Source organism: Vulpes lagopus, chromosome 5 (genome assembly GCF_018345385.1).
Source record: "Vulpes lagopus strain Blue_001 chromosome 5, ASM1834538v1, whole genome shotgun sequence".
Taxonomy (NCBI): domain Eukaryota; kingdom Metazoa; phylum Chordata; class Mammalia; order Carnivora; family Canidae; genus Vulpes; species Vulpes lagopus.
In genome coordinates, this window is record NC_054828.1 from 15,094,119 (window position 1) to 15,112,534 (window position 18,416).

The window sequence follows — 18,416 nt, forward strand, 5'->3', positions numbered from 1 at the left end:
GCAACAATACCAAACAGTGAGGATGTGGAGAAACTGGATCATTCCTACTTTCCTGGTGGGAATGTAGAATGGTACAGCCGCTCTCGAAAGCAGTTTACCACTTTATTTAAAAAACGAATCACACAACTACCATACCACCCAGTGATGGCACTCCTGGGCATTAATCCCAGAGAAATGAAGACATACATCCGCATAAAAACCCGAGTGTGAATGTTTACAACAGCTGTATTTGTAATAGCTTGAAACTGGAAACAATTCTGCTGTCCTTCAGTGGGTGAGCAGTTATACAAACCATGGTATGTCCATGCCATGGAGCACTGCTCGGCAATGAAAAGAAACGGACTATGAATACATCCAATGACCTGATGATTCTTCAGGGAATTATGCTGAATGAGAAAATCCAAATCTGAAAAGTCACATACTGTATGATTCTACTGAAATTACATTTTCTTTAAAAAAAAACTTATTTCCTGAGACAGAGAGAGAGAGAGAGAGAGAGCAGGAAAGGAGGGGCAGAGGGAGAGAGAATCTCAAGCAGGCTACACACTGAGCGAGGAGCCTGATGCAGGTCTTGATCTCACCACCCTGAGATCACGACCTGAGCCAAAACCAAGAGTTAGATGCTTAACCAATTGTGCCACCCAGGCACAGTTGAAATTACATTCTTAAAATAAAATTAGAGAAATGGAGAATTCATTAGCGGTTCCCAGTGGGTAAAAATGGGGTGGTGGCACAAGAGAAATGGGTTTGGCTACAGGAGTGCAACATGAGGGAATCCTGCAGGTGATAAAAATTTTCTGCATGTTGACTGTATCCCATCAGTATCGTGGTTGTGATATTTTACCATAGTTCTAGTAAGATATTGTCAATGGGGGAGACTGAGTAAAGGGTACATAGGGCTACTGCTGTATTTTTTCTTACAACTGCATGGAATCTACAATGACCTCAAAATTAAAAGTTTAAAAAACTAAGATATTTCAATTAAAAATTGAGAAAAAGTAAAGAGGTGTATAAACTACAAGAAAAAACCCCCAAAGATCGGGTCTTGTCTCTGTCCAAAACCTCCAGTGGTGTTCTATTCACTGCACGTGGAGGGACACCCACACTTTTCACCATGGAGAAAGAGTTTGTGCAATCTGATTTTTATCTCCAGTACTTCTTCCTGTATCCCACTGCCTTGGTCACCTTGCTGATTTTCCTGTTGCCTCCACACACCAAGCATGTCTCCACTAAGAGCCTCAGCAACTACACTCACCCACTTGGGATGCTTTTGCTCTAGACCTCTGCATGACTGCACTTTCCCCCACTTTGGTGATTGTTCAAATGCTACCTTCTTAGGGAGACCTTCTTTACATCTCTTCTTTACATCTTTACAACTTGCCTGCCCCACCCCCAGAGATTCGGTCATTGTCTTAATTTTGCCTTTTTTTCTTTTTTTCATAGCATTTATCAAGCTCCCACTCTCTTCTGATCCATTTCCTTGTTCCCTGTCTGCACCTCCCCTGGACACAGTAAGTTCCAGGAGGATAAAGAAGGTGTCTGTCCTATTATTGCATAGTGAACCCTCGTGACTGCTGAGTGAATCAATGCCCTGGGGCATTATGCGTGGGAGAAATGGGCCAGGAACTTTCTTTAAACAGATGTATACTAAGAAATGACTATATTGTTCTGCTCCTGGGAAATCTAGAGATGCTGAATTCTTTGGAAGTTAAAATTAAGAAGAAGGAACAAAAAACCCATCTGCAGCCAGATTTCAAGGAATGTCTAAAGGAGCACAAGTCAAGGATGGGAGGGTATATGCTTCACTTTTTAGGACAGCTGGATATTTGTAGCTAACCATAAAGAGAATTTATTTATGGGATTTCTAGGTCCTTATCCACTATCACCGATCATCTGATAAAACCAGATACCTGTCCACACAGAATGGCAGATGCGATCTGAACAGGAATCCTTTAATGGAAGGGGAAGGAATACTGCTGGGCAGTTGTGTGATGTGTGGCTACTACTATTCTCCAATAGGACACGCTGGAGGGCACAGCTTTGCAGCGCTTTCTCAACGCTCTGAATTTTTCTGCCACCATCTCTCTCCAGTCTTCTTTTGACCAGAGGAATACCACTCATGCTCCGGGACTGCTTGGCTTCACACTGCAGCCCTGGGAAATGGGTCACGCCTTCTTCCCTCTTCCCTTCAGGGTACATGGTGCGGGAATACCGCAGTTCACCAGTAGGGGTCGCCAATGAGCCCCTAGGAAAGCAAACCCAACTTGAAAGCACAATGTTCCCAGACTGCTGGCTCCTCCGTGGGACCTGGCTCCCTCCATCCCTGAAGATCAGGATCGCTGGCCCAGAGCGGGTTCTAGTCCACATTCCCCGGCAAAGGCCCCTCCCAGCTACTGGCTGCCCTTTAGTGGGTAGCTGAATAAGACCGAAGAGGCTTGCTAGGGCACTAGTAATGTTCTCTTTCTTGGCCTTGGTGCTGATCACACAGTAGGTTTACCTGTGGAAATTCATTAGGCCCTATAGTTATGATCTCGGCAATTTTCTGTATGTATGTCACACTCCAAAACACCAAAATAAAGTTTAATAAAAAGATTTCATGGGCAGCCCAGGTGGCTCAGCGGTTTAGTGCCGCCTTTAGCCCAGGGCGTGATCCTGGAGACCCGAGATCGAGTCCCACATCAGCCTCCCTGCACGGAGCCTGCTTCTCCCTCTGCCTGTGTCTCTGCCTCTCTCTCTCTCTCGATCTCTCTCATGAATAAATAAATAAAATCTTTTTAAAAAATTTCATAGACTAGGTTTAACTTAATACACAGGATGCCTCAGTAATCTGTGGAATTCCCATTATAGCCTGAAAAAAGGAACAAACAAAAACCAAGGAACCAAAAACAAACAAGTGAGAACAAGTTAGAACACCTACCCCTGGGAATTCCAGACTTAGAAACGTTTTTCACTAAAGTGGTTTCCTAGGTAATTGCAGGTGAAAGCGCCATTCATTCACTCATTCATTCATTCAAAGTTGGAGGGGTAAAGGGCATGGGGAAGTTTGGTCTTGAAATGCTTCCATCAGGTTTTGCTGCCCGTGGAATCACTGCAGCTCATTACCCAAGGACTGGCACTCCTACTCCCATTTTGGGTCCTGGTGGGGCTTCCATCAAATCCAGCTGCAGTGAGCCCTGAGACTGTGGATTAAGGCTAGGCTGCAGATAAGAATACTTCATGAGCACAGCTCTGGACCCCAGGCCAGGTGCTTGAGGCTCAGACAGCTGAGGAGCCATGCTGCTGCTGCTTTGCTGTTGGGCCACCCCTGCCATCCAGAGAAGGCAGCTCTCTGCTCCCCTCTTCACTCTTTGGGCAGCTCCCCTCTTCACTCTTTGAGCAGCCTGGCAAGGGGAACCCACACTGCCCTGCAAGTTTACAGGCCCATTGCCCCAGAGATATCAGAGGTTCCATGGTCTGAGAGGGACCCTATGCTTCTATAAAGGCTGTTCTGGAGCAAAGTGATGAGAAGCTGGTGCTAGAGCTAGGCTGCCTGGGTTCAAGCCCAGCTGTGCCACACAACTGTGTGGCCTTGGGCAAGTGATCACCTTCTCTGTGCCTCGGTCTTCCCATCTGTTAAATGCAGATAAGAACATTATCTCCTTCAAAGGTTGTTTGTGAGGATTAAATGAGTTAATCCTTAGAATGTGCTTCGAAGAGTGCCTGGCATATAGCATATATATGGCATATAAAATATGTATTTTAGCTTTAAAAAATCCCCACTTGTGTCTTGAGACAGTTTGTGATAAGAGTTCCAAGGTCAAATGAGTTTGGGAAACACCTGATTGCCTTTGTGAATTAGGGTATTCAAGACTCAGCAGGAGAGAAATTGTGAGTAATCCAATGTTAGCCTGCAGAAAGAGCTGATGTTTGGCCCGTTCTCAGGTCAGTACTCATGGCTGGTTGATATGTGCGCTGCAATGGGGTGTTAAGTATTTTGAGGGGATGGTTTTTACAGAACACCTTTGGGGACATCCTGGAGGTGCCACATCCTCTGGTGAGGCCATCTTTATGACGCATAAAGCACTCACGGAGTTGCAGGGACAGTTTGAAGGGCACTGACTCATTTTACTTTCACAACCACCCTAAGAGGTTAGTATAATTATTGTCCCCATTTTCAGGTAGGGAAACTGAGGCAGAGGGAAGTTAAGTAACTTGACTGGGGTCATAAGGCTAGTAAGTGGTATAGTGAGGTTTAAATTCCCACAGTTTGGCTCCAGAGTCCACGCCCTGAACCACTGTGCTACGTGGGCCCTTGGGACCCACTGAGGAGCCCTCGGTATGTGGTACTTGATGCACAAACTCCTCAGAGACTCTCAGGCAGACTGGTCACCTTTGGCACTTCCGTGGCCACAGTGATGGGGCATCTGTCACCTCCTCCCCCTGCCCCTGGCTCCACACTCCAATGGATGGCTGGGGGGTGGGCATGCCACGGCTATCCCTCCTCAAAGCGCTCCAGCGGCTCACACAGTAAAGCCACAGGGCCCACTGGCTGGGACCAGACATCCATATGGTATCGCCAAACAAGGGACCCCAAAGAAAGTTTTAAGAATTGATCTCATGATGGCCCATGGGCCGGACTGATGTTCTAATGGGGTGACAGCATCTCTCTGTTGCAGGAACAGGGAGACCCGTGAGGAAGGGGTGACACTCATCTGATCCTCTGTACCCAGAAAGCTTTCTCCAGGGCCTGGCTCTCCAGGATCCTTGGCAGGGTCTGTATCCCGTTGATCAAGGGTGCTGTACACCGTTTCCCTCTTTCCACCAGATTCCTATCTGTCCATTCGGGCCTCTCAATTCTCAGCACCTCCGTGACACCTCCGTGACACCTCCGTGACACCAACACACATCTCTCAGAGCCCACGCCACCCAATTTAACACTGTTTCATAAACCTCAGATGCCCTTGGGGCACATGTGTTGGCATGATCGCCCCAGCTTTCCTGTAAATTCCCTGGGTTAGAAGGTGTCTCTCCACTTTGTCTCATGTGCCCAAGGGCCTTGGGACATAGCAGGTGCTCCGCAGAACAGCGCCCCACAAATGACTGCACAAGTGGCTTTAGACAGCCGGGCACACGTGCCGCTGGTGGCCATGACTGCAGGATTCCTGCCCGAAGGGCGGGACCAGGCTAAGGACTGCTGAGCTCATGAGCCTCCCGCCTTGCTTGCTTGCTGCCGCCAGCTGACCGCAACAGCATTAAACTTCTCCTACCTTGCTCGCTTTCAAGATCTCAAACATCAGGGGCAGGCCTTGGGTAATGAGCTCCTCCGTGTACTCCTCCTCCTGAATGGTCTTAAACTCCTTCAACAGGCACTGGATGAGGGGCCTGCGGTGCTGCTGGAAGGCGATCCGCAAAGACTCCAGCCACGTGTGCAGTGTCCACGGGACGCCTGGGAGGGGGCGGGGAGGGTGTGCAGGGGAGGAGAGGACAAGACAGAAAACAACCACAACAGAAGGCGTGTTTTTTTATCTGCAAGCTGGCCTTTCCCCAGGACATCACCAAATTACGAGCCCAAGAGCCTGATGTGGGATGAACTGCGCCAAAGTTGCTTTTTATTCCCCCTGAAGATTTTGTAGATGTTGAAACTAAAGATCAGAATTCAATCCCCTTAGCTATGGCTGTCCATCTGTGCACGCTGTTCACTTACTAGGAGCTGCATTTTACAAGATCTCACCATCGTGCAGAACACAGAATGTAACACACTGCTTATGCCTACACCATACTTCTGGGTCCTGACGTTGCTCCCCTCCATCCCTTCTGCCTTCTGGGGAGACAGAAGCTCAGGGGGGTTAGAGTCCTGCTCAGGATGAGACAGCACATCATGCCCAAGTGAGAGCTCAGAGCTGGTGAAACCCATCGGTGGGCCTCACCATCTACTGCCCTGGCCAGGATGGGCGCAGACGTCAGAGAAAGGCCTGGAAGGTACTGCTGCCGCTCCCCTGGGCAGAACAACTCTTCCCCCTGTGGGCGCTTCATCAGGCCTTCCTCCTTTCACAGAAACCTCTCCAGCAGCTGACTGCTGCGATGTGCTTCTCCTTCCCCATGGAGAGGCACGGATGAAGAGCATGCTCCACTACTGGTCATAAGGAATAGGCCATTCAGAGTCCGGAGCTTCAGCATCATGTTAAATAGGCCCTCAGCACAGTGGCACAAATGTCCCACATTCTGAACAGTCACTCGGAGAGAGAGGCCCACGTCCAGAATGGCGGCAGGGGGGCCTCTCCTCAGGCCCTCTGCCCACCTTGACCTGCCATACCAGAGGTTGAAGGCCCATGCTAGGACCTGCTGTTCCTGCCCCTATACTGGGAAGGCTGAGCTGGCCTGCTCCCTGGACACACAGAGATGGATCTGAGCTAGCTCCCTCAAGGAAGAGCCAACCCTAGCTTTTCTCAGGAGTGGCTTTGTACCCTGAAGCTCAGTGGGTGAGCCTCATCCTACCTGATGCCTGGCCACTGCTTCTTGGATATGGGTGCTCTAAGGCAGTGATTCACCAACCACTGGGAACCACCTGGGATGATTGTTAAACATAAAGATTTCCGGCCTTTATCCATCCAGACCCTCGACAGCAGAGCCTCTGGGTGTAGGGCCTGGCAATCTGTATTCAGACAAGCTCCCAGGTGATTCTAATTCCTTAAATTCTCAGGGTCCAGAGTTTGGGAATCATGAAAAAATGACCTGAGGATCAGCCTTTGCCTTTGGGGGTAGGGAGGGATGCTGCTGTCTTTGAGGGTGGTGTGGGTGTTTTAGCTTGGAAGTGATCCAACCAGCAAATGAGAAGTTCCCTGGGCCCATGTGTATGTGTGTGTGTGTGTGTGTGTGTGTGTGTGTGTAACCTAGAGCTGGGCAGGAGTGCTGTGCCCAGCGGTGGAGGGTGCCAGACTGACCTATGCTCCTGATATCAATTGTGACATCCACGTAGCCATGCTCAGCGCTGTGATACATGGCCTCCCTCAGAGCTCTCAGTTTGGCCTTGCTGTTGCGGCTGGCACACAGGGGAGGCGGGGCTGTCTCCGCCAGGTCAGTCCCCTCGGCCAGAATCTCTTCCAGGGACAGGATATCACTCTTCTCCTTCTCTGGCTGAGCGAGCAGTTTGCGGAACACATTCCTGTCAATCATAAACCCAGAGAGGAAGACACTCAGAGATGGAAGGGCTTTTCCAGGGCAGGGATGGGGTGTGGGAAGTGGGGACCCCACTCATGTGAGAACAGGGGGATGATGGGAACAACTCTGGGGTGGTGGTTTCAGAGCCCTGACCACCGGTGCGATGTTTTGAGGACGGAGATGGGAGGGGTGTGACTGGCTATGTTTCCTTGAGGGCAGCCTGGAGCTAAGTGCTTTCCTCAAGTATCTAGGAGTATCTAGAAGGTTCTAGGACTGTGCCCTTCTAACCATCAGCCTGCACACGGGGTCCCTCAGTGAATCTGCTTTACTAGGGTTGTGTGTCAAAAAACTGGAAGGGGGTAAACCCTGAAGGAAATGTAGATAACTGGTAACTTAGGCTGGAAGGGATTTTATTATTTTTAAAATGGTTCTTCTCACTTCACGGCAGCTGAGGTGACAGGCTCTGACCAACACTGGCAAAAAGTGGTGTCTCTGTGAGGTGAAAGCTGACAGGGCAAGGACAAAACAAGGTAGCCTGAGTGGATGTGCACTGCATGGAGTTGGCTCTGAGCAGAAAGCTGGTGGCTAAGGCCACTCTGGCCAGGCCTGGGGTCTGGCCTGCCTCTGGGCCCCACATCCAGAGATGTAATGGGTCTGGGGTAGGCCTGGGAATCTGCATTTTTAACAAGCACCGCCTGGGACCTTGTGGCTTTGGCCCATCCTAGCCTACCTGTGTCCGTGGGCTGCGGCCTGGCTGAAAGAGTTCATATCACCCTGGGGGGTTGTAGAAATTCCATTCCTGTACATGGTTCCTATCAGGGGATCCGCACCACGCTCCAACAGCAAACTAACCAGCTCAAAATTTCCTGCAAGCCCAGAGAAGGGGGTTTTATAAGCGGATAAAGCAAAGATACAGTCACAGACACATTGAGGGTGCAAGGTGGTGGAGACCCTCGGCCGGGATGAGGCTCAGCGGCTCTTACCTACGGCAGCCGCCAGCTGGAGGGGTGTTTCCGAGTAGTTCTCCTCGCCGTGCTCCACGGAGCCTTCCACCTTGGCCCCGGCGTCCAGGAGCAGCTGTGGAGGAAGAGTGGCCACTGAGACATTTAAAGGACATGCACCATGAGGACACATCAGGAAAAGCTGGCAGAAGTCAGTGCGATGCCAATGTTCCTGCCCTCCCTCTGGGTCAGTGGCCGTGTGCATAGGGTGAGGGCAGCTGTACATAGAGGGTGAGCTGACGGCCTCCTGAATGTCCTAGAACCTCGGACTATCAAAGCCTGGTCTTCGGAAAGCAGCATCCGCATCACCTGGGAGCTTGTTGCAAATATGAGTGCTCAGGCCCCACCCCAGACCAACTGAATGAGAGTTTGCATTGCAGCAAGATCTCCAGGTCATTTATATGCACGTTCAAGGCTCTAGAAGCGCTGCCTTGGACTCTTGAGGCACCAGGGTGTTGGAAGACTCTTTTTGGGTTGGAGACACAAAGCCTCGGAGAGCATTAGAGTGGCCTCTTAGAACCACGGAATCTTGAGTTCCAGAGGACTTTGGGGACCATCTGGGCCACCCGGGGCATGAATCCCTTCTAGAACATTCTGGGTGGCTCTGAGGATAGTTTAGCAAATGCCAAGTTTCCTGGCCAGCGAGATCAATTAATCAAGTGGCAGAGGGAACTCTGAGGAGTGTACTCCATTCTGTGTATTCCCGAAGATGTCTGGGCTTCATAAAGATGGAGACTGTCCATGCCGGGTCTCACCCACAGTGAATGTGCTCTTAGCATTGCTAATGGAAAACGAGGAGGAACATTCTGCCTTCTTGACTACCTACCCAGGGCTCCCTGAGGGCACCGCCAGGAGAGGGCTGGCATTCCATGCCATGTGTGCCTGCAGTGGAGAAGTGGCCTGACTTCCATGGGGCTTTGCTTGGCTGCCTGCTGCTCCTATTCCTGATTTGAAGGCTTAGGATGCCACTGGACTTTAAGGGATGGCATCTGTGTCCACTAGGCTGCCCCTCTGATCCTTTCTTTCCTAAACTCCTCTACCAGGAGTGAACTGGGCATGACATTCTACAGCAGAAGTCAGCTCTCAGTGTACCATGTCATACACTCCACCTCCTGGAACATGACTTTGGATCTTTCTGAAGGAGTTCCATGACCGAGAAAACAAGATTCCTATGGATCTCCAACATCGCCCAGTGGTCCCCGTAACTCTTTTCTGCTCTGCATACTTCTAAGAGGCTTGGACCACATAAAAACAAGTGTTCCTGATTATACCCGAAGTTCGGCATTATGAGGCCATGTGTGGTAATGGACCTGGATGCTTATTTCTTTTTTTTTTTGATGAACTAAAGACCAAATTTAAGATCTAGAATGTACTAGATGGCTAGTCATTGAATATCAACTGTACAACAACCAGAAAAGAAAGTGCAAGCAATACATACTTCAATGCCCAAAGGACCTTGGATGAGGACATCTCTCCATACTCAGGGAGCTGTTTCAGAAGACACATGCAAAGGCCCTACTCTAGACCTCTGCGATCAGATTCTCAATAGGTAGGATCCAAGCAAGTGTCTTTTAGAACCATTCCCTTGGCGACTTGGGGATGCTTCTTTCCACCAGTCAGAGACCCTAGACTCTACACAAACACCAGGGTCACACCTAAGGGGAGGTTCTGAGGTCTCACACCAGCCAAGTCTTATGTTTATGTTAACGACAAGCAAAATGAACAAATCCACAAAATCACAGCTCAGGCCCCACCCCCGAGCAACCAGGAACAGCTTCGGAGATTTGCCACTCGTGTGTGTGAGGCTGCGTGTGGGTATGTGATAATTTCATATTGGTTAAAGCCAGGCCATATAGATCATTACATATGATATTTTCATTTATATGATATGAATGTGCTATACTTAATTGCAATTAACCAATATGAATCCCTTAGGGAATGTGCATGCTGGGAGAGGTACAGATTTGCATAATGAAGGAGGTAAAATTAAAGGTCAGACGTGGATAGGGAAATCCATTAATACCTGAACTACAGGAATATGTCCATGCAACACAGCAAAAGTCAGAGCCGTCCAATGGCGGGTCTCGGGGTGGACGGATGGATATTTATGAGGAGTACTGACAACCTATAAACAAATTGAAGTTATTTTCAAAATGTGACCTTCACAATATTTAGACTAGCAAGTCTGACCTATCTGTGGCTGGGCACGTGGGCTGGAGATGTATGGAAGGACATTCTGAAAGTGCTTTGGGAAATGTTGGTGATAGTGAGGTGGTGACTTTTTGTCCTCGATGTCTTGTAGGGACTCTTTTTTGCTTCTCATCTGAAGGGAGTTAAATGGATGATTTAACCTTCTCTAAGGTGCCTTGGAGAAGCTGTAGTGGCAGCTACCATGAGCCAGCTCCCCAGCCTGTCCCCTCTTCCTGCTTAAGTGTGGTGCTTCTGGGGGCCACAGGAGGTCATCAGCGTGAGATGCCATACCACTACATACACACCTTTAGGGGAATTTCTCAGCAGCAGCAAACCTCAGGCGAGGTGTGTGTGGGGTGTGTGTTGTGCTTCAAGCTTTCAAGCCAGGGAAGACTACCGCCCATCCAATGGAGTGACATTCCCAACTGGTCACAGCTCACCTCACCCTGTCCTCATTTCACCCTTATGTTGGCTTCCTAGTTGACAAGGAACATCATGCTTCTAGAAACATGGGCACAAAACCTTCCCTGGACACACCATGAATGTGCAATCTGATATTGGTCTTTCAATACATAGGCCTCAACATACCGTAGGCCAAAAGAGAGGCAGCAAGGCAGCTGAAGGCTGGGGTCCTGCAAGATTGGCACCTGCACATGGCCTTCCTCCCAAACACTCCTGGGCCCATACAGCTATGATGCCTGTTTCCTCCAGAGCAGCTGAGTTCACTAATTGCCTGCTGGGAGAAGGCCTTGAGCTGGGAGCCATGGGATGGGCTAGAGATGACCAGAGAAGTCCACTGGGACCCAACGGTGAGGAGCCCCTGCAAGGCCTGCACAGTGCTGGGGGTGGTGGTGGTTCTTAACAGGCAAGAAAATCCCCAATACCTGAAACTTGTAATATCCAAAAGGGTTTGGATGCAAAACTCTGCCTACTGCCTGTTTTCCTCAGATGAATATCCAATTCACTAATTAAAAAAAAAAAAAGCACAGCACTAAGATTACGAAAACATCTAATTTTGAACTAACAAAGTTTTATAGGGTTGCTGAACTAGGATTGCAGCAGCCAACCTTCCCAGCCTCTGGGGCTGCCAATAGCTGGCTGCCAGGAAGACAGGATAGAACATGGTCGAAAAGCATGATTTCACTTATGACAAGTCTCATGGTGTGTGTCTGTGGGGGACCAGTATTAACTGAGTCTCAAACTTCTGCTAGGTAGTCTTTGTGATTATTCTCCCCCTGTTGCTGATGGGGACGCTGAGGCTCCAGAAGGCTAAGCCACCTGTCCAAGCACAAAGCAAGTGGCTAAGACTCAGCAATTTCAGAACTTGAGCCCAAGTGTCAAATTCTAAAGCCCGTGGGGGGTACGTTTTCTGCTATACACCACACTGCCCTAAGGAGGCTTTGCGATGGGCTTTAAGACCTGTGGCTTCAATTCAACCAACAGGTGAACCAGTCAGGATTTGGCTGGCAGGGCGGAACATCTCGGGGAGCTACATCTCAGATCGGGGGACATGGCCCAGCACTGTATTAGGCAGAAAGGGCTGATGGCTCAGAAGAGGGCTTTCTGCCCTGATCCCAAAAGGAACGGATCAGCAGTAAGAATCAGACTCAGTACAGCTGAGGCAAGGGGAAGCTGATGCTCCTTGCAGCTTCGTTGGTGGGTTTTTAAATGAAACGCAGGTATGGGCAGCTCCTTGGAGTGTGGTTGGGCTGGGGCCTTGGGATGCAGGAAATCCACCACCTGGTCTGACTATTTGCTGGACTGAGTGCCTTCAGTGATGGCTCTCGGGAGAAAAAGCCCCCCTCTCTTTGCTTATTTCCCCCAGGGGGACTGCCAGGCCAAGGGGCCCTGCAGCCCTCTACACCCTCACCTCGACATTCAGGTCAGCTCCGGCATCCAGCAGCATCTGAACCATCGCCTCGTCCCCACGGACGCAGGCATACATCAGTGGGGTCATGCCCTGCGGTGGGTTAGAAACCAGAGAATGGAGAGAGTTTACAAGGCGGCTGTGTCACTCGACAATAACACATGGAAATTTTTACTTGTGTGTAGGTGGCTATGCTTGTACTCAAAATCCAGCATTAAAAAAATAAATACGCTGCCTTTATGACTCATAAGGGCACAGTCCTTCATATTTTGAAAACCAAAACCAAAACCAAACCAAACCAAAAAAAGAACCAAAACCAAAACCAAAACCAAAAAAGCCCAACAACGGGGGGGGGGGGGGGGGGGAGGATTGTCTTTTTTTCTTTTCAATTATCTTTGTTTAAGTTGGTGTTTTTTCATTGATCTCTCCTAGGCTGCAGCAGACCTAAGAGTATGTGCTAAAAGAAGTGGCTGATTTCAACTTACAGGTCTTTCAACTTTCTGGATTCTGTGACATTTGTCCAAGTTACCTAATTCACAAACACTGTTTCCTTGACATTTTCTCCTTCACAATATAACAAGTGTCATTTTTACTTTATATAAGCTGCTGGTCAGTGTCAAGGGAAATTGGATGCCTCTGAGCATGCCCCCATCACTGACGTCTGGTTTGACATTATCATTTACAAGCAAAAGGCAAGTGAATGAAGAATGGCTTTTAGGGATTCCATATTTGCCTGTGACTCCTGCTTAGTTTGAGGGTCCACAACCAGCAGAAGGAAGGGATGGATTTTTCAATAAATAGTGTTGTGAAGGTGGCTATTTGGGAAGACATGCAAATTAGAGCCTGATCTCATACCATATGCCAAAATAATTCATAGTTTGATTAGAGATACAGAGAAAAAATTAAAACCATAAAAGATATGTACCTGGATCTGCTTCTAGGTGTAGAAATTAATGGAAGAAATCATGAACAAAAATCATTACAGCATAGAGGACAATGAAATTGAAGATATTATAAGCAAAATTTAAAGGTAAACAAATTTACACTGGATGGGATGAGCACTGGGGGTTACACTGTATGTTGGCAAATTGAATTTAAATAAAATATTAAAAAATAAATTGAGAAATATTTGTCAGATTATAACAAAGGGTTTATATCTAAAATGTAGAGAGCTCTTCTAAATAAGAAGACAGCGAAGCTCCAATGAAATACTGGCAAAAGGGAAACGCATATACTGTTGAAGATTGTGTATATGGAAACAAAGTCTCTGAGAAAGCAATTTGAGATTGAGAACCTGCAGAAAGGTTAATGTGCTTGAGCCACTATTTCCATTTTTAATAATTTCCCTAAGGATGAGCATAGCATAACATACAGGATTGTAGAATCACTATTTTCTACACTTGAGACTATTGTGTCAACTATACTTCAATGAAAAAAAGTTCCATAATGAAATCATCAGGGATTTGAACAAAGACTTGTGTGTTTAACTTCTTAGCTTTACTAATCAGCATTGTTGACATACTACGTAATTGGAAACAACCTAAATATCCAACAACTGAGGATGGTAAACTGAATAAATAATATGTCCATTTTATGTAGCCATTAAAAGTGACCGAAAAAAGAATATTTAATGACATTGCAAAGTGCCTTTAATATAAGTTATTGGAAAAGGCAGGAGATTATAAATCCCAGTTTAAAAAATAATAAAAGTTTGTGTGTGTGTGTGTGTGTGTGTGTGTGTATGTTAGGGTTCCTTGTTGCTCAAGAAAATTCCTAGCTGCTGTTCCTTCCCTGGAACTTGCTACACGAGCTGCCCTATACGAAACGGTTCCATCTGTCCCTTGTGACTTTCCACCTGGAGCTCATCTGTTTGTTTTCTCTGTCTGTGACATCTTCACCCACGTGGTGTCTCTTGGTTGGTGGGCACAGGAGCCTCTCACTGCACCTCAGTTTGAGGATGTTGGGGGGCAGCTGCCTATCTCTGAGGTGCCTCCGAGGGTTCCCCAGAATGACTTCTGTATATCTCAAACATACCCTGAAAGTTTGGTAAAAATACCCCTGGAGTTGTTCCGTGAAGCAGTAATAGACAGGCAGGCAGGCAGGCAGAGAACTAATTTTAACCCCGCTGAAAAAAATGACTTGAAGGACACATACTAAATATAAATGGTGGCTATCTGGGTGATGGAATTATTTCCTTTCTGGAATAGGCCTATTTTTCTGTATTTTCCATTTCAGCTGCACTGATCATGTGCAACTTCTATAAAGATGAATAAGGATATTTTTATAGTTAAAAAACTCAAACTAAATAAATAAAATAAACATCATCCTAAGTCACCAGCAGGGGGAGTGTGTGTTCAGCGCCTGCTGTTTCCATCTTGCGTGGGGGCAGTGCACCTGGTGGAGGGGTGGGGGTGAGGTGTCTGTTCAGACTCAGACCCTGTACCTGTTCGCTCATGGTATTGATCCCATCGGGCCCCAGGAGAGACACTGCCTGCTTCACCAGGTCCGTGCGCCCACAGTTCAGCATCCGGAAACCCAGGTCCTGCTTAAACTTGGCTTCGATGGCCACTGCATCCAGCTTCCGAGAAGCACAAAAGCAGTCGTCGGCCCTAAGGAAGGGAGAGGTGGTCAGGTGGGTGTAGTGGTTTCCCCAGGAACTGGTCCTTGAAGACCATGAGAGCTAGAAAGCACCAAGGATCCCTTGCATTTGTTTTTCATTGTCAACTGCCTATTCCTCGGCTCCAATTAAAATATGGATGTCTTGATCCTTTGTCCTTTACAACTGCTGCTGATCTGTCTTCCTCAGGCTTCTATAGCATCCTGAGCTAAACATGGTGAGAGCTACTAACGATGGGATGTTTACTCTAGGCTAAGCACTCAGCTAGACTCTTCACGTGAATTAGTTTGTTTGATCCCCACACAACCCCAAAGGCAAGTACTATCATTACCCCTCTTAACAACGGGGAGACAGACACAGACAAAGGACTCACCCTGGGCCGCCCAGCCAGCAGCCTGGAGTAGACCCTATCCTAGACCCCTTTCTGTCCCTTCTCTGTGCAAATTCAGAGGGTGGAAACCAAAGAAAGGAGTCAGGTGCTCAGAATTCCTGGTGCCGTTCCTGCTTCTAACTATAACTATAGTTCCAGAAGGTTTATGGCACCAAGGCTCCTGTTCATCAGCAAGGCAGGACCTGGGGGAGGAGCACTTGAGGGGTGAACCACTAAGGGAGCCTCAGGGAGTGGGTGGGATGGGTATGTGCTTGACTCTCCTTTGCATTTCTGATGTATCATTCACCTCCGCTTGGGCGGAAGGCATCCCTGAAATAGGAACCCAGGGTAGGAGCTCTTAGGGCTCCAGGCAGGAGATAGAAAGTTTGCTTCTGGCCACCAGGGGGAGCTGATGCAGTGGAGATAGAAAACTTGGTGCTGATGTGGGGTCTCATCTGTGGCAAGGCCTCAGGAGCTGGGTGTGGGGCAAGGCCTCCAAGGGTCTATTTGTAAGAGCACTGGGAGGGACCAAGAAAGGCCCACGGTTGACCAGGACGCTGGACTCCAGGATTAAGACCTTTCCATGGCAGGCAGGGGAGCCAAGACACCCAAGATGTTTGGAGGACTCTCTAGGGAAACCCCATAGGTGGTGGGGGAGGACTGACGGACCCCGGGCTTGGCATTCAAGATGTGAACTTCTAGGGCACCGAACAGGGCTGTGCCATAAGGCATGGTGTGTGGGGCTTTGCATTTGGGACTCTCACAGAGAGGGGTGCTAGATTTAGCAAATAAAAGTACTTTAATAAACACTGCATGAAACAAATGTACATTAAAACACTATTCACAGCTTACCTGAAACTGAAATTGAAATTAAAAAAATTTTTTTTTAATTTGGGAAAGGGCAGAGTCACCTGCCATGATTTGAAAAGAACACAGGGAGAGACCATGGATCCCAGCATCTCCAGGGGACGAGAGGAAACCCCTGGTGTGGTGGTGGTGGGCTGCATCTAAGTTTCCAGAAAAGAAATGGTTAAGGAAGAAGCTTCAGGCCAAATGGACAGAACACAGCAAGAGAGTGAGAGCAACAGGGCCAGGTTCTGGGGAATATAATAGAAGCTTCTGGAGAGGAAAAGGTGGGGATCTGCGTGTGTCGTGCTGATATGTCTGGAGCCTTGATTGGGTGGGGTGTGTGTGCAGATCTTGGGGAGATATTAGATTTTTTTTTAAAAGATTTTATTTATCTGATACAGAAAGAGAGAGCACAGGAGGAAAATAGGTGGAGTGGCAGGCAGAGGGAGAGGGAGAAGTAGACTCCCTGCTGAGCAGGGAGCCAATGGGATGTGGGGCTGGATTCCAGGACCCCCATGGTCATGACCTAAGCAGAAGGCAGCTGCTTAACTGACTGAGCCACCCAGGTGCCCCCAGATTTGATTAACTGTAGGGAAAGCTTTTCTTCTAACAGACCACTATCTAGTTGGGAAAGAGGCTGATTTGTGTGCCCCCTTCCTGAGAGCAAAGATGCTATGAATTGTCATTGTCAGTGAATTTGCAGTTTCCTCTCTGTGTCTCAGTCCCTTCTGCTCTCCTCCATGCTTGACTGAGTCTCTCAAATAAGCATTTTGTTTTCTGGAGTCAAGCTGCATTTCACCTGACTAGATAAATGTTACTGAGCACCTACTGTGTGTGGGTATCACACCAGGGGCTAGGAGGAGGGAGACACAGACCCCCGCCCCGTGTTCCCTGAGCACCCAGACTCATAAATCAGTAACTCCAAGAACGTCAGCACAAGTGTTTACCAGCTACAGAGGACCTTGATTTTAATTATAAAGAGACAAATGGCAAGGAAATTACCATAGCTAAGATGGTGATGATAATAATTGTTATTATAGGGGGCTAACGTTTACTGAGTTCTTACTACTGAAATCTAAGCTCTTTCCATGTATCACAATAAGCCCACAATGGAGGTGCTATGGGGAGCCCCATTCTAGAGTTGAGGAACCTGCCCGAGTCACAGAGCTGGTAAGCAGTGAGCAGGGATTGGACCCCCCAGCCTGACCCTGCACAATGGGACCTGGCACTTCTCCATTGTGCTAGCATACCCACATATGCAACTGCCTTCTTGAGCGCATCTCTTGGATGTCTCCCAGACCCTCAAATCTAGCATGTATATTCTTAACATGTTCACCCCCCACCCTCCAAACCGGTCTCCGAGTCATCCCATCTCTATGAATGGCACCACTGTTCACTCAGGTGCTCAGGCCAGAACCTTCTCCCATGCTCATGGCCATTCCATCAGCTGTTGACTTTGCCACCCAAATCCCAAACCCATCCACTGCTCTCCAGCCCCACTGCCCATACACTGGCTCCAGACATGGAGCCAGACATCTCTTGTCTAGATGAGTATAGTGGCCTCCTTACTGGTCTGTCAGCTTCCATTCTGTTCTCTGTCCAAACCAGTCTCTCTCTCTTTTTTTTTAAAGATTTATTTATTTTAAATAGAGATGGAGAGAGAGCACATGCCAGCATGGGTAGGAGTAGAGGGAGAGGGAGAAGCAGAAGCAGGGAGCCCAGTGTGGGGGCTCCATCCCAGGAACTGGAGATCACAACCTGAGCCAAAATCAAGAGCCAGAGACTCAACCAACTGAGCTGCCCAGGGACCCCCAGACCAAGAGTGAGCTTAAAATGTAAATAAGACTGTGCTGTGTTGTGTCTCTGCTTAATACCTTCCCTTAATACCTTAATACTAATACCTTAGTACTGAGACTAGAATCCAGCTCCCAGGCATGGACCACAGGCTCTGCAGGGGTAAGACCCATCCTCCTCTTCCACACTTCCTTCTGCATGTGCCACTCTCCGGTGGCCAAGGTCTCTCCTACCTCAAGGACTTCATTCTTGCTCTTCCCTTTCTTGGCTCTCTGCGGGGCTGGCTCCTTCTCACCCCTCAAATTTGAGCTTGAATATCATGTTGAAAGGAGGCCTTCTCTAAAGGAGGGTACACCTCATTTCCTGCCATTACATGCCCCATCTCTGGCCAATTTCATCCTTCCCTCTTACCACTTTTCCCAATCTGTGACTACTCCTATTCTATTCTATTCTATTCTATTCTATTCTATTCTATTCTATTCTAATCTATTCTATTCCATTCTATTCCATTCCATCCATCCTACAGTTTGTTTGCTGTCAGCCTCCTGGGGGCAGGACCACATCTATCTTATCATTCCTCTCTTTGTTCCT

The 18,416-nt window shown here is 48.2% G+C and overlaps 1 protein-coding gene across 1 annotated transcript in view; it reads right to left on the minus strand.

Annotated features, from left to right (window-relative positions):
• Window positions 1-18,416, minus strand: part of BTBD11 (BTB domain containing 11) — a 309,992-nt gene that overhangs the window by 35,045 nt on the left and 256,531 nt on the right. The window contains exons 5-11 of the mRNA XM_041757159.1: window positions 14,639-14,804; window positions 12,199-12,288; window positions 10,162-10,263; window positions 8,121-8,214; window positions 7,868-8,003; window positions 6,921-7,141; window positions 5,247-5,425 (exon numbers count right to left, since the gene is read on the minus strand). Coding sequence (XP_041613093.1) covers window positions 5,247-5,425; window positions 6,921-7,141; window positions 7,868-8,003; window positions 8,121-8,214; window positions 10,162-10,263; window positions 12,199-12,288; window positions 14,639-14,804 — 988 coding nt within the window. The remainder of the gene's footprint in view (window positions 1-5,246; window positions 5,426-6,920; window positions 7,142-7,867; window positions 8,004-8,120; window positions 8,215-10,161; window positions 10,264-12,198; window positions 12,289-14,638; window positions 14,805-18,416) is intronic.